Source organism: Henckelia pumila, chromosome 2 (assembly GCF_033568475.1).
Source record: "Henckelia pumila isolate YLH828 chromosome 2, ASM3356847v2, whole genome shotgun sequence".
NCBI lineage: Eukaryota > Viridiplantae > Streptophyta > Magnoliopsida > Lamiales > Gesneriaceae > Henckelia > Henckelia pumila.
In genome coordinates this window covers 87,905,893-87,933,878 of record NC_133121.1, presented here as the reverse complement: position 1 = coordinate 87,933,878, position 27,986 = coordinate 87,905,893, and the positions used below count along the sequence as shown (strand labels likewise).

The 27,986-nt window shown below is 33.7% G+C and overlaps 2 protein-coding genes across 2 annotated transcripts; both read right to left on the bottom strand.

Annotated features, from left to right (window-relative positions):
- Positions 1–11,364: 11,364 nt before the first annotated feature.
- Positions 11,365–16,047, bottom strand: LOC140880063 (calmodulin-binding protein 60 A-like). Its single transcript, XM_073284156.1, has 7 exons — positions 15,480–16,047; positions 14,877–14,952; positions 14,261–14,313; positions 13,661–14,151; positions 13,059–13,219; positions 12,369–12,575; positions 11,365–12,293 (listed from the first exon to the last, which is right to left on the bottom strand). The coding sequence occupies exons 1-7, from the start codon at positions 15,551–15,553 to the stop codon at positions 11,745–11,747; spliced, it is 1,611 nt and encodes a 536-aa protein (XP_073140257.1). The 5' UTR covers positions 15,554–16,047; the 3' UTR covers positions 11,365–11,744.
- A 2,120-nt stretch (positions 16,048–18,167) lies between these two features.
- LOC140885315 (alpha-mannosidase I MNS5) lies at positions 18,168–24,427 on the bottom strand. The gene is made up of 15 exons (XM_073292281.1): positions 24,016–24,427; positions 22,963–23,005; positions 22,810–22,875; positions 22,681–22,742; positions 22,457–22,556; positions 22,087–22,269; positions 21,142–21,190; positions 20,847–21,026; positions 20,546–20,666; positions 20,245–20,326; positions 20,078–20,163; positions 19,883–19,983; positions 19,251–19,392; positions 18,918–19,068; positions 18,168–18,682 (listed from the first exon to the last, which is right to left on the bottom strand). The coding sequence occupies exons 1-15, from the start codon at positions 24,150–24,152 to the stop codon at positions 18,455–18,457; spliced, it is 1,731 nt and encodes a 576-aa protein (XP_073148382.1). The 5' UTR covers positions 24,153–24,427; the 3' UTR covers positions 18,168–18,454.
- Between the last annotated feature and the right edge of the window lie 3,559 nt (positions 24,428–27,986).

Genomic DNA, 27,986 nt, shown 5'->3' with positions numbered 1-27,986 from the left:
TCATCTGGTTCAACTCCAGTAGCGTTTTTAGATAGCAGTTTGATCTAGATAATATCCGATTTAGTCCTACTGGTCTGAGATATGACTTTCAGCTATTTGAGTTGTCTTCTCATTGGTTTTTTAGCCGCTTGTCATTTGGATCATCAAGTTATGAGATAGCATCAAAACAATTCAGCTCGCCAGAAATTAAAGTGTTATGGAATTTTGTTTCACAAGCTTATACCTTCCAAAATATGATGTATCAACTTCAAACTTAAGTAAATATGTTAAAAACACAATAAAAAATTTTGTTATCATCAAATTAAAATCAAGATTAAGCTCCGAGGAAGAAACTTACGAAGAGGCAGACATTGATGACTCTACCAGTGAAGAGGAAGAAATGGATGTTGAGGACAGTGTTGCTGACACTGATGGTGAACTTGATCCCGCTCTGGCGTTCAGCATTGATTTCTAACTAGAGTCCTCTGCTGCTGATTGGCCTCTTCATTCTGAAAGATAATTCTGGGAAGAAAGGAACATTGTTGAAGAAGCCTTTGAAAGGCAAAACCTGGTGAATTTTCTGAAGCAACAGGAGATGTATTCTATTGTCACTGCTGTTGCTCCCTTCTCAAGGAAAGTTGTGCTGGAGTTCTACAGAAATCTTACATCTCGAGCAGGGGATGAAAGCTGTAAGGTTCAAAAATCCACTATCTCGCTCACGATGCTTTTAAGATGATTTTTATGATGTAGTGCATTTAAATTATTTTAAGTTATGAATTATGAATATTATTTCATGTCTACATATATTTTATTTTAACATTTTTTTAGTAAGTTTATGATTTCAGGGCGAGTTTGATTCTGCATTCATGGAACGAGACTAACCTATGCACGATATCGTAAGAAATATTATTACGAGAATTTCAAGTATAATATTCATATGTTTATGATTTACGAGCCAAGAAAGGAAATTTTATCAGTCCGAGTCAAGACATGTTGGTCTGACTGCGTTTTAGTAGCCGACGCACGTTACGTATTGAATTTTGATTATTGCACTCAACCACCACTTACCCCATCATCAATTGCATGTCTCCTTGACTTATTCATTCCTTCACTTCACGTTCCCTTCATCACTTTTTGCTTTCTTTTTATTCTTATTTGGTTCATCAACCGATTTATTCAAGATCTTCACCATCCAAGTTCCAAATCTCGTTCGTGTCGTGGTTAGCTCGTTTCCAAAAAACCGGATCAACTCCGTCTTCATTTCAAGGCAAATATAAATTTTAAAGATTTTGAAACCCATTCAAGCTATTATGTATTTTGATAAAATGATATGAATCAATATATTATATGATGATGTATGTTGAGATATGTATGCATTATTTGCAAGAATTTCAAGAGTATGAAGTTTTGATTTTTACGAGATCGTAAATGTAAGTCGTTCTTGTCAAGTTCTTGAGTTGATTCAAGAGATTCATGTTCTTTTAAGATTTTAGTGTTTTGAATTTAGTTAAACCATGTTCAATTACAAGAAATGAGTTTTGATAATTTATGTAGTTAGAATTTTGGGTAAAAAAAGTTTATGTTTGAAGTTTGAAGTGTTGAAGTTGTGTTCGATGGCACCGGATTACCAATACTTGTTATGATTTTGAGGATAAATATTAGTGTACTAATCCAAATGATATGAGGCCAATTTTATTTGAAAACTAACTTATTTATCTACAACTTTCATGTTTTGAGTTTTATCAAAATCATTTTGGAAGATTGGCCAAAATTGCTTGAAGTGTGTCGAACATTTTGCATTTCCGACAGTGACACATCTCGGGAGAATGAGCATAACTTTTTACTGAAAAATCCAATTTAGATGAGGTTTTCGGATTTGGAAATCCAAGATCCAGACTACAACTTTCATGTTTACCACTTTTCCAAATTCTGGGTGCAAGAACTCGAAATATCAGTGTGAATGCATAGCAAATGCAGTGCAGCAGAGCTGCCAATGCGCAAGTATAGCACCCCAGCGCTAATCTTTCAGAGCTGGAGCGCTATATCTTTGAATTATTTTTCTTAATTTTTGATTTAGGGGTCCTAAATTCATGGTTATGATCTTTTAAGGCTTCTAAAATTTATTTAAGAGTTCCTATGAAAAAAATTTCAAGTCTTAAGGTCAAGAACGGAAAGAATGACTTACGTGGACTGAGTATGTTATGTGATGCATGTACATGTTTAAGGTTCATTCATGAAAACTATGTTCAGTATGAAAGTATGATTTTTTTTAATCATATATGACATGCATAAAGTTATCAAGTAAATTTTTATGTTCATGAAACAAAATTTAAGACGATAATTATGATGTTTCAATGATGCATCACAATAAATGACATGTTATGATAACGCAATGAAAAGATGATGGAATGATATGATGAATGATGCATGATGAAGCATAAAGGATTTTGATGTCTTATGTGTCTTTATGGTGGCAAATACGGGAATGGTACTTCGGGATGGGCACCGGAGGGACCTTTCCAAATCTACGGGACTGGCACTTCGGGATAAGCTCCGGAGGGGCCTTTTCAATTATGAGTTAAGCTATGAAAAAACACGGGACTGGCACTTCGAGATAAGCTCCGGAGGGGCCTTTCCAATTACTTGTTGATCAACATGAATGATGAGATCATGCCTATCAGACAGTTGCCACAAATTTCACATAATTCATCAATTAAGAATGAGTTTATGTTCATGTTTATATTACGTCATATTATATTCAAAAGAAATTTTAAAACTCATGATTTGTATTGCATATTCTTGCTGAGTCTTTAGACTCACTATGCTTGAATGATGCAGGTAATGAGGATGACAACTATGCATACGTCGATGAGTTTGATGTCGGACATGAGGAGGAGCCAAGAGTCGAGCCGGTGAGAGATGCATGAGTGTGTTTGTGTTGAGTTTAAGAAAACTGAATATTATTATGTTTGAGTGAAGGCAACTGAATATTATTATGTTCGAGTGAAGAAAACAAGTTTTATGTTTGAAATTGTCGTGACTTGGTTTGTAAACTATTTGAAATATTTTAAGTAAGGTTGGATATATGCATACATCTTTCAAAAATTCTCTTTTTCGCGTTTATATTAAGGTCATATTAGTTGATTAATGTCCTCATCGGTTGAGGGCGTTACAAAAGCTTTGCTCAATTTGGACAAGTACATGTCCATTGAAAAGTATACAATTTTACTCATGTCTTGATCAATGACTTCTAAAACACTTCAGATGTGGAAGATGATATAGTGACTGAGGATATCAATCACGTCATTACGGTGATTACTGGAGGAATGTTCACTCAATTTCCAGTACATCCAGACAGAATGTCTGCATCCAAGTTGACCTCCTTCTTCTCTGTGATACACAAGATTGCCACAAGAAATTGTACGGCCTCCACCAACAATACACTGGTTTCAAGGCCACAGGCGCTTGCACTCTTTGCTATTGGGACTCAGGTTCCTTGGATTTTGGCAAGATGGTTTTCAAAACAGTTCTTTCCTTCAGAGAAGGTGGATGGAAGGCTTCCAAACTTCATTTCCCCTCGCTGATTTTTGGGATACTTGAGTCTCAAGGATTCAAGAAAAAAGATGATGAAGATATGATTGGTGGAGATGAGCTTCTGAAATTAGCTTCTGCTTTACTCTAAGGACATCTAAAGATTGACCTTCCTTGGAATGGTTCACCAAGTGTTGTCAACACGAAGCTTGCTCCTGCCAACACCATCGACTCCACCATTGTACTTCTGCTGAACTCATCTGCAATCCGAGCCCAAATGGCCCATGTTGAACATAAAATTCTTCAAGCCAAGAAGGACATTGAGTACTATGAAGCCCTATTGACTGAGTACAGACAAAAACTTGGGATGACAGTCCATTCTAAAAAAAAAAAAAAGATGATTCAAGTGCTGGACCCTTCGGAGAACAAGGAAATGAAGATGACACTAACGAAGGCGAATCATCTTACTAGAAGAATTAGGGATGTTTCTTTTTTTATTCTTCTTGTTTTTATGCTGTTCTTAATATATCTCTGGTTGTGTTTCATCTTTGCTCTAATTCCTTTATGATAGTTAAAATATGATCTAAAATGCGAAGTGCTGCCCTGATCTGATAAGTGTTGTGAGTATGAGTTGCCAACATGACTGACCAACACTCAGTCCTAAAATGATCAAATTCAGGGGGAGCATTAGTTATCTAACTCAGGGGGAGTTAGTTTCACTTGTCTGTATATGTTTTGTCTAGAAATACAAAAAGGAGGAGATTGAAAGGAACGTGTTCCACGTGTTCTTTAGATTTCTTTCCTGTTTGTGATTATTCTCTTGTTAAGTATTGGGAAAAATACACTTTTGGTCCTCTAATTTGCACATTTTTTATTTTTGGTCCAGTTAAAAGTAAATTTGCAATTTTAGTCCTGTAATTTGCATTATTTTTTTATTTTTGGTCCTATTAACATTGAATTCGCATTTTTAGTCCTGTAACTTTCATGAATTTTCATTTTAAGTCTTGTTAACACCGAATTTATAATTTTAGTCCTGTAACTTGCATTATTTTTCATTTTTAGTCCAGTTTACATATAATTTTCATTTTTTTATCTTGTAACTTCCATATATTTTTATTTTTAGTTATATTATCGATGAATTTATATTTTTAATTCAATAAATTTCATATTTTTTTCATATTTTTATTCTTAATATATTATGATTTACATATTTTAAAACTTTTAAAATTTAAATGAATCAAAAAAAATTGAACTAAAAATTATTCGAAATTTTTTACACTAAATATCATCTTATAAAATACAAAATATAAATAAAAATATTAATTTAATATTAATAATTTTTTCGGTTTAGTTTTTATGTATATAATATGAAATCGAACCATATAATTTTATTTTATTTTTAATCATATTAAAGGAGAATTCAATGGTCTTGTTAACAATTAATTTTTATTTTTAGTCATATTAAAGGCGAATTTTTATTTTTATACCATGTAATTTGTAATTTTTTTCATTTTTATTTATATTTCTACCAAAAATTGTTTGTGACAAGCATATATTACGTGAGTACTTAAGCTTTGGTTAAAACAAAAAAGGCCATAAATCCAAACTCAAGAAACAAAATACAAAACGAAAATCGAATTTTGGTCGGATATAAAATTTAAATTAAAAAATTTTGATTTCATATTATATATCAAAACTAAACCCAAAAAAATATGATTCACATTATATTAATACTTTTATTTATATTATGTATTTTATAAGATGATATTTAGTTTAAAATTGTTTTGAATAATTTTAGTTGAATTTTTGTTATTTAATTCATTTAAATTTTAAAAGCTTTAAAATATGTAAATCATAATATATTATAAATAAAAAAATAAAAAATAATGAAATTTATGAAATTAAAAATATAAATTCATCGATAATATGACTAAGAAAAAATAAATAGAAGTTACAAGACAAAAAGTGAAAATTCAATGCAAAAAAGACTAAAAATGAAAAAAAATGCAAGTTATAGGACTAAAATTGTAAATTCAATGTTAATAGGACTTAAAGTAAAAAATTAATGAAAGTTACAGGACTAAAAATGCGAATTAATGTTAATAGGACCAAAAATGAAAAAAGAATGCAACTTACAGAACTAAAATTACAAAATTATTTTTAACAAGACCAAAAATGAAAAATGTGCAAATTATAGGACCAAAATTGTAATTCTCCCTGACGTATTTTTCCTTTCTAAGACTTATTTAAAAATAGTAAATATATATTATCATACGTATTTGATTCCTAATGAACTCTTATTTTCATCTTTTGTAGGATTCTATTCAAGGACGGTTTCCTAGGTCATAGAGACGTTATATATATGAAGGAAATTGTCGCCTACATATACAGAGAAATACATACGCTTACTGCAAAATTTAGAGTGCTTGAAGATCGAATATCACCAAAGAAATCCTGAAGTAACTTCCGGTCGATCGCTGCAAGTTTATCGTGTTGTTGTGGTGTGTTGGAAACACTTGAAGACCATACGAGTGAAGTGTTGTTCGAAAGTTGTTTCTTTTTTAGTATCAAGTATCGGCACACGTGTTTAACATCCTATTGGTTTTTCTGATTTGGTTTTTATTTGTTTTTAGGGTGTTATATATTTTCTCACTTTGTTGAGAAAGTAATTTTTCATAGACAATCACTAGTATTACTTTTTATAATCTGAATATTTCTCTAGTAATTATTTTGCCATGAGACACCGCACAAGTACTGGTTATTTGTGCATAATTATCTCTGAATTATTTATTGTTTAAGTTTATTTATTCCGCTGCATGTTGTCTTGAAGTGTTGACAACACTAAGAGACAAAACTTACTCTAAAATTTACAGTTATTAGTTCATGTTGAGATGGCAAATCCTTTCATGGTGCAAGTCAATGTGATGCGTTTTTTTAATTCAAAAATAATGAGACACGTGCTTCCATATTTCTTTCTTTGTGAATCACAAATAATAAAATACAACTATCAAAAGAAGAGTAGGTCTCTTGTGAGACGGCATCATTGATTTATATTTATGAGATGAGTCGACTCAATACATTTTCGGCAATAAAATTAATATATACTTTTGGCATAAAAAGTAAAAAAATTTCATAAGATGAGTCGAGTTAGAGACTCATTTGTCAAAATTAAATCGTAAAACTGTCTCATAAGAGTTTTTGTTTCAAAGTAAAATAAGAAGAGAGAAACCATAAGTAAATGATAAATTCAAAATTCAATCATTACTTACATGAAACAAATAGAAAAAAAAAACATCAAAGAACAAAAAGAAAAACACAAGAATTGGATAGAGAGTAAAGTAAATTCAAATATCAAGCAAAATATCGATACCATGTATATGCACAAGGATAAGCAATGTAGAAATGATAAGTTCAATTTATTGCACTTTTATTTCATATATTTTACTTGAAGTTTTTTATATTCGTGAGCGGAATTATGTGTTTCGTTATTGTTTTTGTCATCGCAGGTAAGTGAAGGAATGTCGTGAAATTGTAGTATAATTGCGGAGAAATTACCCCAAGAGGTGGCCGAGAAAAATATTCAGTACATTAGATGCACCCACGAATGTTTTTTGGTGTCCCTGTGTAGTGACCCGTACCGTGATCACCTACTAATCAAAACTTAGGCATGCAATTTAAAAACAGTAATTAATCATAATCAGAGATACAGTGCAGAAACTAAATCTTAAAATAAATAGCTTAATACCAGCATGGTAAAATCTAATGGCTGACCCTGCAATCCTGTCTTGGTCACCACCCAATCTCCAAATCCTTAGGAGAACTACCTGCAACTGTCCCGTCGAATGGGGTGTCCAAAAAATAGTACGAGGACGTGAGCATAAAATGTTCATCACGAGAGTATGCGTATACAATATTATATGTGCATGTATGCAAGTGTACTGGATACCAAGACACTCGGTCAAGAAACAAGTTCAAAGACCGGGCCCAGGGTATATAGCACGATGCACCATCGCATCAGGAGGTGGCTCATATACCCAGTGGATAATGGTGACCTGATGCTAGTACAAGTGTCCAACCATAATGGTGACCTGACACAAGACTTACATATTCAACCATCGACAACTCGTAGGGTGAGCACCCTACTATAGGATATCTCAAAGATACAGGATCAATATGCTCATGTATGCAACATACAGTCATGCTATACAAAAAAAGTCATATAAGACATGCAACCATATAATACATGCATACTCAGTCAGGATATCTCGAACAGTATTTTCGTACCTTTCTAAGGCAGATCCTAGAAGCTCCCATCTAGGTTCCAACCTACCATGCAGCACTACAATTCATAATAACCAAGCATTATCTAACAAGTCAAACATCATCTATCATGCTGTAAAAGCCTTAATTAAACTATAGTATACTCCTTATCTATTATAAGGAGCCAAAACTATACCTTCGTCCGTCGTCAGCCCGCTGATGTCGAATGCCCCAGAGCTTGGGCATGAGCCTGCTACGACCCCAGGATAACTTGCCAAAGCTTCGCTGCTTGGTCACTATTACTGACACTATCCACTAACTATAAAAATACTACCACCTACTTCAACTCTTAAATAAAGAGTCCTGAATCCCTTAAAATAGAGCCATTACGGGAGAGGAGAGGTTTCTGAACGTTTGAAAATGAGCCAAATCTGCTCTATTTATAGACACATATCGGACGCTCCGATCTCAGGAACGGACGCTCTGATCTGCACGTTATTGCTACATGTCATGATCTTGTTAACACCTGTCTCGACAACTGACCGGACGCTCCGATCTCCTCCACGTGTCAGCTTCAACTTGACACCTCAACAAATGCATGGCCTAACCATCGGACGCTCCGATCCTAGAACGGACGCTCCGATCTTGTCCGAGTACATTTTGCAATTTAGTCCCTTAATCAATTCCTTAATCATGTTTAGGTTTCTTAATCTTGTAAAATAGAACCGAACTACTACACCCCGTGCCTGGCGAGTTTTAGAATTTTTGGAAAGACGAAGTTTCAAATTTTAAGAGGTTTCACGGGACCATTCTAAGGAGATCGAGGGTTACGCTTAGCGAAAAAAACACGGTTGAGAGTTTTGAGACTGGGAAGAGGGAATCAATCGAAAAGTAGAGGAATTTGGTACGAGGCAGAAGAATGTGTCGATCTGGGGACGGAGAACGTGACATGGATCCTTGTTCATTTCTTTTCTTTCGTAGACTTTTACTTAGAACTAATTGTGTTAAGAATATTTTTTTAAATTATTTGGATTTCATCATGAACTAAGTTTTTTATCTATAAGGACGACATAACGAGACTAAAAACCATGTTGTGAATATTTGGACATGATATTTGAAACCATAATGTGATTTATTGGTGTTTTTCTACTTTTACTGCTTTTAATCAACTGGCCATGAATTGAATGATTTGTATGTTTAATTTTGTCATTCGAGAGATAGAAATTCAAACAAGACTTAGAAAAACACATCGTTGGTGATTATAATATCAGAAGACAAATAATATCATCGAAGCCTGAAAGATTTCTACACCATTCATGTTATTTAAAGTTAGATTGTTGATAGGAATATTATGGTCTACTTTAAATAATTAAAATATGTTCATCACTTGGGAAAGAGGATAGATAATCTTGGAAATCTTGGCTAATAAATTCGAAGGACCTACAAATTACACGCCATTGAGAATAGACATAATGGAAGTCGAGCGAAGTCGTACATCTAGAATTCTCTCACTCATGGCTCCGTGTCTGTGATTTACTCTTTATTATTGCAAAAACTATAGTTATTAAGAATCTTATCAATTTCGCAGCTTTAAATAGGATTAATTCAGATTAGTCACAAATATTTGGTGTAATATTAGTTACTCAGTTTTGTGAGAACGATACACTACTCATTTTTTTATTAAAATTTGATCTCGTACACTTGCGAACGATGCGCAACTAATATTTTATACGCTTTTGCATCAAACATGAGATCATGAGTGGAAAAAAATTAACAACTACCACAGACGAAAATACCACAATTCCACAAACATGAGAAAGACGGGACACCAAATTGTGTCTATCCATGAATAAGATAATTAGTGATTACAGAATGCAAAATGAAGAGCAAATTAGCAATAACTAAAAACTCTAGAAAATCAAGTTCATTCCTTTCATAGAAATATAGAAAGGCTCAGTTTTTGTGTATAATTGTATAATTTTCTCCAAACAATTAGAATCCATGAACAGACAAAAGTAAATTACTCAAGTATCGCAAATAATTTTTTTAAAAAAACAATCACATTAATTTTAAACTACGCAATCCACCAAGATACAAGAAATGTGATGCAATCATATTAGTAAGATGCTAAGAAATTGAAATCGAGGAGATTATGCAACACAATCTCTTTCTGAAAATATATGCTTTGACAAATTGATTGTCATTATTTCTCGAACCATACCCATTACCAAGCAAAGATGATATATATATATAAATAATTTCAATTGCTTCAAGGAAAGTTCATGACATCAAGCTCCAACACTTAAAAAAAATTTATAGATCTAATATTAATATTATTCATAAATACTTTAGATCAATATTTTTGAAAATACTATTAAATCTTATATGTTATATCAATATTTCATCAACATATTGACAAATTTTAAATCTTCAATGTTTACTCGAGAAAGAAACACTTATATCGTAGATCAATATTGTTTAGGATATTGACCTATATTTTATATGTTAGATCAATATTACTCATAAATGTTGACAATTAATTTAGATGCTAGATCAATATTCTTCACGAATGTCAACAAATATTTAATTTTTTTATCAATATTTTTCAATAATATTGGAGAATTGAAAAATCTTATATATTAAATTAATATTTTTAAGAATATCTATAAATTTTAGGTTTTATGCCAATATTCTTCAAAAATACTGATAGCTCTACAAAAATATTAAATTTTGGATTTTGAATCAATATTTTTTGAGAATAAAAATAATATCATATTATGATTTTTAAATCATAAATTTGGCTATATTATTATCAAAAAATAATTATGTTGTGCTACATCAAGAACATCAACATAAAATCAAAAGTATTATATTTGGGGGTATGCTCTGGGGATTGGACCATGTTGTTCCCTCCCTCAGGTCCCTGCCTACTCATGCACATCCCTCGATTTAACCCCCGCATGAGCCAATGAGCCTCTGACTCATGTGGGATGAGATCCCCTTCGGGGTCAACCCTTTTGGAAGATAAAATCAAAAGTATTCTATTTTTGGAGCATTGATATATATATATATATATATATATATATATATATATATATATATATAAAAGTTGATTACACTATAATAACTACCTTGAGAACACCAAAATTATTTATTCCATAATTACTCTTTTCCATCAACTACCCACTATCTCTTCCACTCCTCCATGTTTTACTTTTAAAAAATATATAAATATAAAAAACTTCTCTTTTGCACACGCAAAACATGTCATTTTTCGCAATATATATATATATATATATATATATATATATATATATATCTCTTTCGCAAACATCAATATTAAATATAAATATTGTGTTACATCAAGAGCGGCGATATAAATATAAACTTACATCTCAAAAGAACACTCGTACTCATAAGATATTATTAATATATACAAATAACATTATAATTACATCAATCACTCAAATATCATAACAAATAACATTATAATTATATCAATCACTTAAATATCATAACAAATATCGATTATGTATTTATTCCCCATAAAAGAGTAGTACCATACAATTGATAATTTAATAAACACAGAAACTCTTATAAAACGATTTCGCGTGTCAATTTTGGAGACATATCTTATTTGAGTCACACGTACAAAAATATTACTTTTTATACCAAAAGTATTATATTTTATCGTAAATCATGATACAAGCTGCAGGACCTAAGTATCGAGAAAGTTTCTCAAAATCAAATGAATTTGTACAGAGACGATCCCGGATGAAATACAGGGCACCCCCGAGAAATATACAGCTCCACCCAGGCTTCACGACATCCGTATCCAAAACTTCGACTAGAGAATTTACACGATTGTACATGCATGTGTATATGTGTGTATAAAGCCTAACTAAGATCGAGCCGGGATACACCAGAGCCTGTAGCATTATTGTAGACTTGACTCCGTGCTGCGCCAACACTCGTCACTCACAACATCTTGAAATTTTCTTGACACGAGTTTTTCTAGCCACGATTCGTTTTAGAGAGTAACACCATCTTACTATGCTGATTAATACATTCCATCGCCATTGTGCTCCTCCACTAATTTGAATGACCGAATCAGGTATGAAAGCATCAACATCAGTCAGCAGATCGGTTGATGATTCCAAGTTCAAACAATCTGTGTCAAAGTACTGTAGATGATCCTTCGAGAATGGTGAGCCAATTGAATCCGTGTCGGGGATTAAGCTGTCTGTAACTGGGAAATGGTAACTAAAGGATTGCAAATACCCGTTATCTAGGGGATCAATGCAATCATCAAGATTGCTTGCGCCTCCAATTGAAAATATTGACTGGATACAGTCGGGAGATGCGGCATTTGGTTGGGAGTACGTGTTTTTACCGATCTTGGGAGAGCTTAAACCTTGACCCTTAGATGGGAAGCTCGGAGAAGATTGGTCAAAAGCGTCATCAAAAGTGACAATTTTGTCTCGATTCCTAAATGCAGAGTTAACCAACTCACGGGCATCATCCTGAAACGAGATGACATGACTTTAGTTCTCAAAAATGTATAAAAAACAATTAACCAAAAAAAACAAGACGCTTGCCTTTTCTGATTCAGACAGCTTATCAGCTAGAACATACTGGCCATTTGAGATCAACCCCATCACTTGCCCCACCGTATTAAAAACAGCGCCGTTCTTTTGTACAGATCTACATGAATCGTAATAATATAATTTCCCGTCAAGAGTACATGTACAAGCATGCTCCACAGTGGCTTCCCACTTTTTTGCAGACATACCTGCACCAAGAATCTGCGGAATTTCATAAAAAACAAATTGTGAACATAACAGGCAGACAGAGGAAATGGCATTTTCTTCTACAAAAAAAGTGCATCTAAAAAATCAGATGCAACACTAAGCAGAAATCCTAAAAAAAAAGACTTGAACCTATCAAATGCACCTTATTCTAATCAACAAGACAATTCTTGGGGCGTACACCAAAGGCAGACACAATGACACCTGATAATAAAGGCGTACAAACATAACTGTATTAGAGAATTTTCTCAAAGATGCACGGTGTGAACTCTACACCAAATGGAAGGTGAAAATGTCTTCATTTGACCAGGAACAAAATAATTTGAGGTTTTAATCTACAAAAACTTTTTGGTGTGACCTCATAAGCTTGCAAAAGAAATAGATCACACTGCAGCCCACCAATTCCATCAAACATACCATATACAAATGTAAATGAAACTTTTGTCAACTATTTATTTTAAGTACCATATCAAATCTTACATTTCGAAGCTTTGCGGGCTCTGAGAAGTGTAAAATCAGAAAGTCTTGCACAGAATTAACATTTCCCTTGCTCAACCGTTTGTGAAAAGCTCCACCTTTGCCAATATTTTCCAACCGCCACACTTTGTCATCAAGAGATGGAGGGTGGTGCTTCTTGTACACTTAAGAGAGCAAAAGGAAAAAAGTAAATTCGACAAATGTCGGATTAGTCACTTTATACAGACAACAAAGTCTATTAGTCTGTGTCGCAGCTAGGATACATCTGTTTCTCTATTTCTCTATTTCTCTTTTCATCAGCTATAGGAATGTAAAGGACCAACAACAAAGCTGAGTATTTCACAGGACATGAAGAGGAAAAATTAGAGCCTAAAAGGGCAGAAAACCTCGACAAAAACGTAAATATAGTACAATATATTCTCAGAATAAAAACCATTACTGATGTAGTTTTGGTCCATTAAGAATACTACTTTGATGAAGCAACTAAATAAATGGCATTTGTCATGTGTTATGAGCTACAATGGGAATACTGAATGAGAACCAGGGAAAACCAAATTTCAGATTTATAATCAAAAAATTGGAAAGAATAAAATAAAACTACTCACATTCTCCGCGATGATCTCTTACAACAAATGGTTCTGATATTGCTTCTCTCACTCTGATGTCACCAAAATTGTCAATGAGTCTAGCCCCCAGCCTGAATCTACGACTCCTTGTCCAGCTTGAATTATCAGTAAACGAAACTTCACCTAAGGAACCTTTTCCATTTTTAAGAGTCGAGATAACTTCCCCACTTAGAAGGGATTTTTTCTGTTCCCGCTCCCTCACAATATTATTTGCGAACTCCTCAAGTGTCCAATTGTCACCACCATCAACAATAAAATCTCCTTCAACAACTACAATTTCCACCTTTGCGGAGGATTCGAGACCATCGAAAACAATTTCTCCAGTTAGTGCATCAATTAAAGTAACTTCCATAGTGGTACTTCCTTCTCCTAAAATGAGAGTCCCCGTGAATACAGGAAGAGATATAGCTTTTGAAAAATGTAACTGTAAAGTCCTTATCTCAGAAAGGTGTGTATCTTTCTCATAATTCCTAGAAAATTTAAACAGAAAACACAAGAAAATATAAACAGTTAGTGAATCGAAAGTCACTAGAACCCCGTATTTGTCTATATGCTATCTACGCTGAAAAATTGTCATACCGTTGCTTCGAAATCAGATATCTTCTAAATGCTATATCCACCTCCTCTTTAACCTGTAGTACATGAAAAAGTATCACCCAGTCAAAGTCAACAAAAATTGTGTCTTAACAGCAATTGATACAACAACAACAACAGCAGCAAAGCCTGGACCAAATGGATGCAGTTCAGGATAAACAAGCATTTACTGTAATTTCTAAGAAATTTATACAAGATCCCAAGAATACAGATTCAGACAAACAATATCCACGACTTGGCTTGCAACTTGAGGTATCAAACAAATTCCGATTAAGCAATTGTCCTATTTCACGTTACAAAAAAATGGAAGTTAAAGGTTTCTTTACAACATATGGTCAGGAAACATGTGGTTGCAAACAAGTGCCAAACTTAAGAATATAAATTCAAGTTCAAAAGTCAGTTATTCGTTTGACAAGACATATGCACTAGGAATCTAGAGCAATAATTTACTGAAACTGATCCAAGTCAATCCAGAATAAACTTCTACAACAGTCTAGGGTACTGAAATCTAGAGAGAAATCTCAATATTAATTTTCACGCCACTGGCATTTTTCCTCGTAGAAATACTTTGTAAACAACCATAATGCATAATTCAAATTACCACTCGGCGAATCAAAGGCTCCAAAACTGCATCAAGATTCTGGCATCTACACATTCTCATGACATCCAACACAGCACTATAAAAAGTATCAGAAATTAATCAGCGCGACCATGAACTAAAACTTTTTAAAATTTACATTGATGTACTCTCAAATGACAGTGTCCCAAAACATTCATCATCAAGAAATAAACACTGTGAAGAGACATATAATATTCTTAAAGACACATTTACACGTTCACATAGAATACTTTGTAGATTAGCTCTACAGTTCATTATTTTTGAAGACTCAAATGCATCCTAACTCCTGATCTATTTTCCCTTAATTGTCATTGACCGCAAAACTCAGACAACCCAATTCTATTACAATTTCAATCCTTACAAAGGATTAAGACGCCGAATCTACTTTTCTTTTTCACCGACAAAATCAAATAAACAAGTTGCACAGGCCCCTCCGTTGTGCTTTTACCTCGACTAAAGCTCAAAATCAAACAACCAAAAGCCAAAACATGAAGTATATCCAAAGTCAGCAGCTCGCAACAGAAGAGGTTTTTCCAATAACATATTAAAGGTCAATAAGAAAACCACCCCCAAAAAAAAACCCACCTAGAAGATGTTTTCCGAGGGCGGTTGTCGTCCAAAGAAGCGCCTTCCTCCCTTTGATGCCGCTTCGACGACATTTCCCAAGTCCCACCACGCTTCAACTGTTGTACCCTCGAAATTCCCACTATTGGCTCACAGAAAGCAGAAGGGTACGGATTCCAAAAGCAACAGCAAGATCGTTTTCTGGTCGTAACAAGAAAACAAACATGCGGCGGTCCAGCGAAAAGCTAACACTTTGAAAGCCAAACCAGCATATACAACAACTAGAGAAGCAAAACAATGCATATATACGTAAGAGGAATGATAACTGGCGGGCTGACTTTGTTTGGTCGGACGAGAAAAGATGGATGGCGGATGGAAGGGGCAGTAAAACTTGAACCATTTAGTGTTCAGTCTCTTTCGATGAGCAAATTTGATGAACAAATCGAGCTCCTTTTCTCGGATCGTCCAAGGGTTTGTCGGAGCCCCAAAAGGGATAATTGCATTTGCAGGCCGATTAGGGTTTGGTGAGGGGAGGATGATCAAGGGTGGAGTTCGGGCCCACAAAGCGCGTGGGCCCGGTATTAGTGCGTGACTGGGCTCACAGGATTTTTTTGACGGGAATTAATGGCCTGTAATAAATAATAATAATAACCCCGCGAGAGGGACCACGTGCGACGCGCGTGCAGAGACATTTTAGATATTCAATTCAATTAATATTAAGGTTATTAAAAGTAAATATAATTTGGTGTAACTTAATTTTTATATGAAGTTTAAGTTTACTGAATATTATAGATAATTATATTAGTTATTGTTTATTAAAAATTATGACCCACTTATAAAATCACTAAATTATGAGTATATTTCCTATGAACGGGTGGTCGGATTCAACTAATATTTACAATTAAATATAATATTCTTTTTCCTAACTCGGTTGAAAAAGATATTCAACTTCACATAAAATTGTCTATAAGAATATCCCGTAAGAGTTTTTTTATTTAAATCTATACTTTTATATTATACTTAGGCTGTGTTTATTTAGTGGGATGAGATTACATATGGATAAATCATACTAAGATTATGATTGGTACGTTGGAAATGAATAAGATAGGAATGAAATTAACTTTGGAATGTAATGAGATTGAGAATGGAATAGTTGTTTTATTACATTCCAACAATTGATACTATTGAAATAAATATGAAATGAAATGAAATTATTTTTAATAAAAAAAATCATATTTTAACTAATGTATCAAAATAATAGTTATTCATAAGTTTTTTATTATTATTATTGAAGATGTATCAATTATTATAAAATTATCATTAGATAGTTTAACTAATTTAAATTTTTATTTTATAATAATAATAATAATTTTATTATAATAATAAGATACAATTATAATATTATTTTTTAATTTTTAAAATAAATAAATAATATTAGTTATTATTTTCAAAATAATATTAAATAATAATAATATTTTTTATTAATAATTTTATAAATAATAATAATAATAAATCATAATACTAATAATTAATATTAAAAAAATTTGCATGGGTATATAAATATGGGAATGGGAAGTGGGAATAGTCATTCCATCAAAAAATGGATGGAATGACTATTTTCATGATGGAAATGAGCATTCTCATTTCAATATCAAACAAAGCATCAGTATATAGAATGTGATGGAAATGCTCATTCAATTCTCATCTCATTCGCTCACACCAAGCATGTCATAACAACTACCTTGGTAATTTAATGGATGAACAAAAATAACATTTTATTTCATCCAATAAAAGTTGTTACAATAAACATATTTTAGTATATTTGAAAATAATTAAATGATTTGTTAATCATAAATCAAGATTTTAAATATTTTCTTTTAAAAAAAATTAGAGATTTTAAAAAAATTAATGATATGAAAAATTTGTGCACGTGAATTACCACGTGCGTAATTTACTTATATTTTTAGTTCCATGCATATATAAAATAAAAAATAAAAAAATAAAACCACCCAAAAAACAAAAAAACAAAAAAAAAAATTGGGACTTTATTTACAGGCGTCATTATAAAGAACAACCTTGTGGTTGTCGCCTCAGACACAACCACATTCAAAACATTAGTACATTGTGTTTTATTCATTTTTATTTATTAATATCAGTTTTTTTTAAAAAAAAAAAAAAGTTTGGGTTCGAACTTTTGTTATAATTGAATATCGAACTCAAGATCTTGTTCGAAATTTGACATGTCGACTGTATTGACTATTGCAAAATAGAGAACTTAATAAGTAATTATTATTTTGTTTACATAAAATGATGACAATACAAACGACTTTTCTAGTAACATGGAAAACATTACATCATTCGAAAGGAATAGTTTTGAGTTTGGTAATTAGGCGTGTTGATTTTTTTTGTATAGGACGGTTGGATGAACCTTTCGTTTACCAGAATATCGTGCAATTAAAGTATCAAATTTTCTTAATATTTTATATTCTTTTATTATTTTTTGGGAAAGATGATAATAATAATATAGGTGACTTGACTCTAACAAAATATATACAAGATCATCTCTTGGTTCTGACCACCAGCATTCAAATTTGATCAAACTTACACTTCTCTTGATTGCAAACTCGGGATTATTTTATCTGCTTGCTTATTCTTAAGCCCTGTTGCGCGTAAGCACGGAACATAAAACAGAAGGCGAAACGAAGCATGTACGTCCAACAAAAAAGATATTCAAGAAGCTGTGTATGATACATCGTCATTTACAAGAATCCTTGGCCAAAACATGTTGTCCATTTTAAGCCTATGACTGCAAGATTGTGACATGAGATTAACAAATGAAATAAATTCGAACTCTTCTATGTTCCCATATACCTACGAATGATATCCTGCGTGTACCTGAAGACTAACTTTAAGACTGTGGGTTCCCAACAAGAGGGTATTCTTTATTCCTTGCCATAAAACAAATTTGGGGAGAGGAGAGGAGAGGAGAAAAAGTCTCACATCAACTGCCATATACCACAGTAGCCTGCCGAACTGCACAATCTTCGTCTACAAGAAGTAGAATCAACACCACAATCCTCATCTATAAGACATCTGTGATCAGCACGAGCATCAGGGACGTGACAAGCACTCTCGAGCTGCTGATGGTTTTGCCTGCAATTCGGTATGATAGCTGGACATATTTGTAATGACATTGCACTAGCTCGCCTTGGCTGCTTTGCGCTCTGCATAAAGCGGTAGCTTACATTTTAAGCCATGAATAAATGAAATGCCATTAGACGACGCAAGAACCATCACTCTGCTAAAGGGGTTGTCCCAAAACTCACAGTTTTTTGAGAAACTGCAAGTATAATTTGATCTTTTCCCCTTACGGAGTTGCCCTTGATTGCAAGGTATGTAAAATATTAAATATATGACTTCGAAGTAAATCAACAAGTTGAAGGGGAGACGAAAGTGCACCTCGACGACTGTCCAATTACTGGGAATATAGGCCTCAGGAAGTCTTTCATGCCAAGAGCTTAAAATAGGCAATGGATGACCTTCAGTTGTAAAAACATAATTTCGGTTGACCAAAAATGTGTCGTCAAATAGAAGATACAAGTATTTGCACCTGTATAATAACAGATCTTAAGAAAAATACCTGACGTAATCACCCTAAAAGTTTACCACACAAGCTTTTATTAGATTTTTACTGCTGCAAACATGCTTAAAATTTTAAGTTGTTGTCATATAATGGCCAAGAAACTCACGTATATCCTATGCTTGGCTAATGGAATATAAATATATGCTTACGTTTCAGCGAGAAAGAAGCTATGCTGATGATCTTCCAACTCCATAGTTGTTACATCTCGAATGCTAGCAAAGCCACCTTCCACTCGAGTGTGAAAATTAAGAGAATCAACAATTGATTCGCCCACTTCCAGATACCAAGGATCTGATGACAACAAAAAATTATATCATGCAACTCAGTAACATAGCATGCGGTAGCATGACACAGCGAAATTCGAAACTGAAAGAAAAATATTATGAATGTTAATATTGTGAACTTGATACTTCAGAATGTTTTAAAAATACAATAGGTAATTAATTTTCTGTGTCACATCTAAAGTGGTCAATACACTTGTATACTCTTACCAAGTGCAGGTCTTCCCGAAAAATATAGCATAAGAGTTGCCGACCAATGACCACTAGTTAAATGCGTCAAAGCTCATGGAGTCGAAGTTTAGTTGTAACCATGTCTTAGAAAATAGAGAAAAACATAAGTCGTGATGATCACAATAATCCAAAACATTTACTCTCTAAACATATCACCCAAAATTTATGTTCCAGGGTGGCAGAGTCAAATCCAACATGTGTGCAAGCCATCACTCCTGATATGTGATTAAAAGGCTAATAACATTATAATTTAGGAGAACAGAATAAACCTTTGGTTGCTTGATATAGATAAAATGTTGATTCTGCCAATTCTGGGCGTAAAGGATAGTATTTCTCCGTAGGATGCAACATTTGATGATCTAATAGGTACCTAAACAGATATGAATACGTCAAGAAAATTTATCATCCGCCTTGCAACCTCGAGAACTAAAGATAATATTAAAATGAACCATGGTGATTGATACCTTTCTGGAAGTACTCCAAACTTTTGCCATACATAGAAAAATTCACGGTGAGATGAGTTAGCAGCTGCAACGTCCCCAATAAGAACCTATAATCACCATCATAGAAAGATTTATACGTTCTTGTAAAAACTGATGATTGAATACGTGGTTGATGGAGCTATGAAAACCTGGAGACCAGGCCAAAATGCTTGAAGGCTTGTGAGTTGCCAATATGTTGCTCTTCCTGTCCTCATGTCTGCTTCATGGTACCTAAGGAGAATTAAATGTTTTACATGATATCTTATCTGGTAATCTTTAAAGTCAGGAAACGTAGGCTATCATTTGAACAAATAAAACTGTGCCTTGAAAACTAGGGAAAACGTATAGTATGCACATTAGTACCTTACACAGTGAATAAATATGTTTTACAGTTTTAGAACGTGAGACATATATACAATTTAAAATTGGAAAGTTGATTGTCTATAGTACCATGGACCGTGTCTAAAATACTTTTGCACAGCCAGGTAGGCAGACTGAAACATCTTCCACAATTCTTCTCTCCCAAATAAAATGTGGGCTTTAAGCAAATACTCGTAAAATGAATCAACCCCTGGAAAAGAATATGAATGTGTGGCGTAAGATAATGGATTTAATGATTTATAATATTGACCAATTGAATCAACATGAAAAATCTAAACCAAATGGTGGAGCAAAAAGATATGTGGGCTCTAACAAGCGATACGTAAAGTACGGTTGCAAAAAAATTACAGAAATCAGTAATAAACTATACCAGCACCAATTCCAGACGAGTACTCAATCCACTCTCCGGTTTCTACATCAAGCGTAGTTCCCAAAAGATTTAAAGAACTCCTCATGCTCCACAACTTACGAAGTGCACGTAAAGCAGCAGATTCAAACCTTGGGTCCCCAGTTAAATGCGATAGTGCTCCCATTTCAAGAATGAGAGAACCTAAATCAAGACAAGAAATAGATCCCATACAACAGAAAAGAGTAAATGTCTGTATATTCGCGAGTGTGCATGTAAATTTGTGAGAGAGAAAAGGAGAATGAGGAAGAGTTTATACCACAACCAGATGTACTTGTTTCGGTAATCTCATTCTCCATCACACCATACTGTAAACAGAATTTTGCATGGATAATGTGTCACAAGCCTATTAATAAAAATTGATTGACCACATCGTAAAATTCAATCAGATTAAACAACTCCAAAACCCAAATTATCACAGATAGCAAGAATATTGTTTCTCTGGCAACTCGGAGCCAAAGTTTCTACTAAGAAATGCTAACAAACGACTAAAATTTCAACCAATAGTAACAACATAATTCACAATCATCAGATACATGCAAGATTAGCATGCTTGTGCTTTCAGTAAATGCAATCATAATTAAATGTAATCCATAATGAAGAACTCACCTATCCAAACACTTTTCACCTTTCAAAGTATTTTCTGCCCCATAGAAATACATTTGGGACAAGAGGTGGCAGAATTTAACCAGAAGCGTCCTCTATCCATATTTTACCTTTGGCTAGGGACAGACGCTTTGATTTGAAGCCATTTATAAATGATTACTTGCTACACCATGTTAAAAGTTTAGACTCGTGAAGGGAAGAAATTTATACAGTTGCTAAAAGTGTCAAATTTAACTCTTCCAAACAGAAGGATGCACAGAACAACAATGTTTTAAAACTATATGAATATCTGACCGAGTTATAAACATAAGTTAGAAATCTTTTTTATTGTTATAAAGGGAAGAAGAAAATAAATATATTAGTGTTTCTTAAAAAATGTCAGCATGCCATTTTCAACTTCGGAATTTTGAGGACTCTATTCTCACAGTAATTTCATGAATAGCCATATAAGGAGCACCCTTACCACCAAAATATCAGCCAAGGGTTTACAGTGTTGATTTACAAATACATGGCAAAGGTTTTTTTAACCTTCTCAGCATAACACAGAATGTCCAAATACAATTTGTTCCGATTCTCAAATTCATATTTCAAGAAGTACCTTCAAATTGATCCATGCATATGGCAGCCCAGTAGGGGTGTCAAAAGCAGGTAAAAACCTCTGCCCTAACTCTTCAGCCAGGACAAGAAGTTGGTTTTTGTAAGTTCCTCCAGTTAACCTGTTTGTAGAATCAGTTGCAAGAATATGAGCAGAAACAAGTCCTCCAAGTACTCTTATGTTGCACTACAGAATCAATGAGGTGAAACAATTAAAATCCAATAAAACCTGACCAAGAACGGAGAACATTGTCACTATGGTGCTCCATCAAGGAAATCTCAAATGGCAATTGCATAAAATGATAAAATCAAACTAAATGAAGTTTCAATCGATAATGTAGACACTAGAATAAAAGAATCAGTTGACATATTACCTCAAAAAGATTTATCCTCGCATCAACATCGAATGTTAGATTTTCAGATAGCCAATTAACAGCCCTTTCAAACTCAGTACAATTTCCCAATATTGCTAGGCTGGCAAAAAAGAGAGAGGTTCAGCACACAGGCTTCAATTTCAGGCCATTATGAGACACCAAATACAAAACAATCTAAAATTAACACCTAAGTCTCCAAACTCGGAGAAATCACCATGTCGAACCTGGATAATGATTCAATAAGCGTCAGTGCTGATCCATTGTACCCTTGTGGTAGGCGTTCAAGCTATAATTTGACCAAATATAGTTAATTTACTCAATGTTAGTACATTCCAGTAAGGTGCATTGCTCACCTTGAGATTTCCTAGCTCAATAAGAGAATCTGTGAAAGTTTTTGTCAAAGGTTTTAATTCATCGTGCTGCAAAAAATTAAATTGCAATCATTCATCAACTCTGTTCCTCCCAGCAGAAAATTTTCTATCATATTTATCTTATCAATGACTAACCGGAAAAGCATATGTCATGTAGTTCCCATAAGCATGATAAAACCTGGCATGGAGAGGAAATAATTCAATATTGATAATCAAGTCTGACTCATTGTAACAGATCACTATCTTTTCGCTTATAGTTGACTGTTTGTGCCTCTACATTTCTCTCATCTGCAACATTTCCTTATGAACAATTATAATACCACAAAAAATATTGAATGTTTGCCAATAATTACTTCAGATACTTTGACTACACCAACTTCTAAATTTTGCAGCAAATACTGATGTAATAAGAACAAAATGTGGTTATGCTACTACACTTATAAAAGGACAAGATTTTGAAGTTTAACAAGTATCCTGAGAAAGAAAAACTGAAGATGCCTAATTAGAAGTGCCATGATTAAGACTTAAGAGTTTCCCTTAAATGCCTATTCGTTTTGTTAACACACTTTACATTTCATATTCTCACTTACAACATTAAGAATATCTTAGTATCAGAGCACTTGCTCAAGCCTCAGAATCGCATAGAAAATATCCTCTCGGACAAAATGTTTTGGATGTTTATGCCGAAAACCCAAACCACAATCCATCAAGCAAAGTAAGATAGCTCTATTACTCCTCTTAAGTCAGTGAAAATAAATTTAAAAAGTGGGGACACCTAATTGCACACAGCACACGGATCCATTCAGCTGAACAATCCACTGCTAGCATTTCTACTGAACAATGAATATAACTACTTTAACACAATCAAAATAGACATTCCTTGTTCAAGTTACCCATCACTAAAAGAAGCTGATAATTTCTTATACCCAAGCTCATCACCACCAGGAGGATACAGCAACAATTTTTCGGTAAGTTTTTCTCACATAAAATACATTAATTACCTCCACCTTCCTCTATCAAATTTCAAGGCAGTTCAAAGAAAAAAAAAACTTACTGGAAAACCGAGAATCCAATAGAGGTAACAAACAGGTAAATGAATCAATAAAAATGAGCACAAGAAAATTGAAGGAAATTTGGCAAGAATTATGAAATGGAGTGAGCGGGTGAACACCCAGAAGAGAGCATTACATCTGGCGCACTTTCTCACTCATGCGCTTCTTCTTAGCTGCAAAAGGGTCTACCTTCGACGACGAGGTTTCGGCGTATAAGGTTGCAATAATGACCAGAAAGATCAAAACCCATGTTCCTCTGCTTCTAGAACACATGGAATCCGGGATATTCCTCCTCCGAGGAGATTTGGGATCCGGGTTTGTTCTCTGTCAACGAGCCGACAGAATCAGATTTATTTGCAAGGCGGAATTTCTTATCCGTGATTCTTGTTTTCTATATTTTTTCAACTTCTGAGGTGAAATGTTGAAATCTACGAATTCTTGATTTTGGGCTTGACAAATTGCCAAACGGAAACCCAAAAAAATTTTGTTACTCGGATCAGATAGCAATTAGCATACTGTGTCTGTGCGTGTGGAAGAAATCCGTGAGTTTCGAATAATTGGTGTAGCGTGGCAGGCTTCATTCGCCCAAATGACGTGGACTCCACGTGATTTACGTGGGACTCATATGATTTGGCCAATAAAATATCTCCACGCTATTCATGGTATTTCATAGGTAGCATTTCCATACTTCTAATGTGATAATTTCATGGCTTTTGAAGTGCATATGTGGTTTCTTTGTATCGTGTGTGTTGTTTATAAAAAAATGTGATAATTTTTAATATTTTAAATTAATAAATTTTTATATATATATTTTAATTAAAAATGATAAAACGATCTAAAATTTTAAAATATAATTAAATACTAATGGGATAAGCATATGCTTTGCGTGTGAAAATATGAATAAACGTGTTGGTGGTTCAGTTTTTTTTAAGAAGTGTTGATAGTTCAGTAACTAAATTCTATTTTTTGGGGAATGCAGGGTGTAGAGATTGATGTATTTCTAAGTGATATGCTTTTTAAAATGGGCACAAATTTTTTTCACGAAAAGAGTAAAATAAAGGGAAAAATGGGGGAAAAAAAACTTTGGTGTCCTCACATTATTTAAGAAGAAGCAGTTACTATATATATCTCAACTTTAATAAAATAATAGAGATGTGATTGAAGTTTAAATATAAATAATGATAACATTCAAAATTTAAAAAGAATGGTTATTTTAAGAAAATAAAAGGTACAGTAAAATTGTATAATGAGAATATAATTATGATCTAATAAGTTTTGCTAACTCAATTAAAAGTTAATTAATACTAGTACTCGGATGTAAGCGTTGCGTACTTGAAAAATCTATTTTAATGAAAAACAAAAATAAATAAATAAATGGTGCGATAAAAAAATACAAAAAAAAAAAAAAAGTTTCCGTATATAAATATCTACCGAATGACCAAAAAAAAAGAGTAAATATGATATTTTCATAATTAAATAGCTATCAAAAGATAAAAAAAAAATATTGGACATATCAATTTACCAAAATCTCATTCATACTTAATATGATAGTTAAATTAAATTATGATAACTTTGACATTACAATGACGGACCATGATACTAAAATGTAAGTTTAATAATATAGATACGTGACATATATATATGTTATAATTTTTAACGTAAAATATTGTTTGTTTTACACTATACTTTTATACTATGTTGTGGGTACGCTCGTGGGTGGAATAATAAAAGATACATAATCTTACTATTTAATTGTCTACATATAAGGGTGATAAGTCAATATAATTTGATAAGAGAATGATATAATCGTTTGTAGAACTTGTTAACTTGAACAAAACAAAGATAAGTGGTCAATCAGTGTTTTATTCAATGTGTTATTTTCCGCACCGAGCGGAATCTATATTTATAAAGACAAAAATTCCACCATTTAATCGATCAATTTTGTGGGACAAATTCGACCCAATTAATATATTACTTTTTATTTCAAAATTTTTATTTTTCACATTAAAAAATACATCCGGTAATTTCACTGATATATGAGTAGATATATATATATATATATATATTATAAAAGATATTTTAAATATAGTGACCCAGTCTAGATCATCTACTAACTACTAGTGAAGCATGCAATCAGCTTAATATAAAAATACTTATTAGAATAATACAGTTTATTGCGAAAACTTAAAAATCTACTACAAAAGAAACCGACGGAATACAAACGGTACTAAAAACCCAAATGTATTTTTCCATACATATTTACAACATACAACTGACTGTAGGTACATATGTTCCAGCAGCTCCTGGACCTGTATCTAACCCTGCCTCGATCCACTCGCATCTTCTAACCTGAGACCTGTCCCGTAGTATTAGGTGTCCAAAATAAAACCATGAACGTGAGAGACTAACGATCAGTACGTAAATATGAGTACACAAAACTAATATGATGCATGCAACGTGAGATGAATGGGGTGACTGGCCAACTACAAAGTCTTGCTCAGGCTAGGCGCCAATGAGTATGTAGTACCATCTGGGAATCCGACCGTTGGGTAACTCACCAACGTAGTATCAGTCTCCGCGCATTGGGGTAACTCCCGGAGTCAGAGCGTATAAACAGGTGTAGGGCTGAGCAACCCTACGAGAAAGGCTTTCCCGAAAGAGATACAACTCAACATGTATGTGCACATGCAATATATATGTAAAGCAGTAAAACATGTATCATGACACATTAATGCAACATACAAGCATGCATACTCAGCTAACAATCTCAGTCAGTACTTATGTACCACTAGTAGTCAAGGTTCTAAAATTTGCTAGGTGCTAGTCAGGCGCCCGACCAGTGCCTAGCGCCTAGGCGGGGACTAGGCGCCGCTAGACGGATTCCCCGGTATCAACAAAAAAAATCATAAATCCCTTCAAAATTTTTTTTCTAGCTCAAATTTTCATTACAGATTAATATATATCATTATCTTTTAAGTTAGGGTAGACTTGACTTTGCTTATTGGACTTTAGTTTAAGGCCTCTAAAAAAATATTGACTTTTATTTTTTTATTGGGCTTTTAACTTTTTTTTTGGGAAAGGTATTGGGCTTTTAACTAAAAGCCCAAAAACAAAACCTAAAAAACAAAACCTAAATGAAACGTCTTCATTCTTCAGCCGCCTACATCTTCTTCTTCTGTAGCGTTCTTCAGCCCATCTTCTTCTTCTTCTTCTGCAGAATTCTTCAGCCGCCTACTTCTTCTTCTTCTTCTTCTTCTTCTTCAGCGTCTAGGTCGCACAGCCCAATTAGGCAGCGCCTAGGGCCGCATACTGTCGCCTAAGCGGCCAGCACGCCTAGGGCGATTGATTACCATTTTTTCGGTGCGGCCGGCGGCCGCGTTTTAGAACACTGTTAGTAGTAGATCAAGTCTAATTAGAGTTTAAGTTCAAAACCTACAGTCAAGTAATTATCATATCATTAAATATGTTTTTAAAGTCTTAACTAAGCTAATAGACACTCCTATATTTAAATAGGATTTTCGTACCATACTTTCGTCCGTCGTCAGTCCGTTGATGCTGATAACCTAGTTTCTACTCACAACTTGATGTTATTCTAGAAGCACCTCACTATTATTGTCGGGCCCTCTATTTAGACTGATTTAAGAGAGAAAAGCTTGTGAATTTGTGACTAAAAATGAAGCTCGGAGCTCCTATTTGTAGACAGAGTTCGGAAGCTCCGAAATGGGGTTCGGATCTTCCAAACTCTGCATGCAAGCCACGTATCTGGCTGGGTTTGGACCTTCGGAACACTGCATGCAATTGTTGAGTCACAATAGTTCGAACACCTAAGGAACAACTAGCTTGGACTGGGATCGGACGTTCCAATCATGGGTTCGGAACTTCCGAACTATTCCTCAGCTTCCGAACCAACCCGTGCACACTTCGTTGCTTCCGAAGTGGGGGAGTACGGATCTTCCGAACTGACCATGCATCCGAACATGCACAAGCCCTAGTTCGGTGCTTCCGAATTATGGTTCGGATCTTCCGATCACTCCGGTGGTTCCGAAGTCTAGAATTCATATTTTAATTTCATATAATTCCTTGATTTGCTTAATTAGTAACCCTTAA

Coding starts and splice junctions, on each gene's coding strand:
- LOC140880063 (XM_073284156.1), bottom strand. CDS start 15,553: ATGTCGTCGAAGCGGCATCAAAGGGAGGAAGGCGCTTCTTTGGACGAC. Junction 14,953..15,479: donor CCTCGGAAAACATCTTCTAG/GTGGGTTTTTTT, acceptor TACTTTTTATAG/TGCTGTGTTGGATGTCATGA. Junction 14,152..14,260: donor TATCTGATTTCGAAGCAACG/GTATGACAATTT, acceptor TAAATTTTCTAG/GAATTATGAGAAAGATACAC.
- LOC140885315 (XM_073292281.1), bottom strand. CDS start 24,152: ATGTGTTCTAGAAGCAGAGGAACATGGGTTTTGATCTTTCTGGTCATT. Junction 22,876..22,962: donor ACATGACATATGCTTTTCCG/GTTAGTCATTGA, acceptor AATTTTTTGCAG/CACGATGAATTAAAACCTTT. Junction 22,743..22,809: donor TTGAGCTAGGAAATCTCAAG/GTGAGCAATGCA, acceptor GTCAAATTATAG/CTTGAACGCCTACCACAAGG.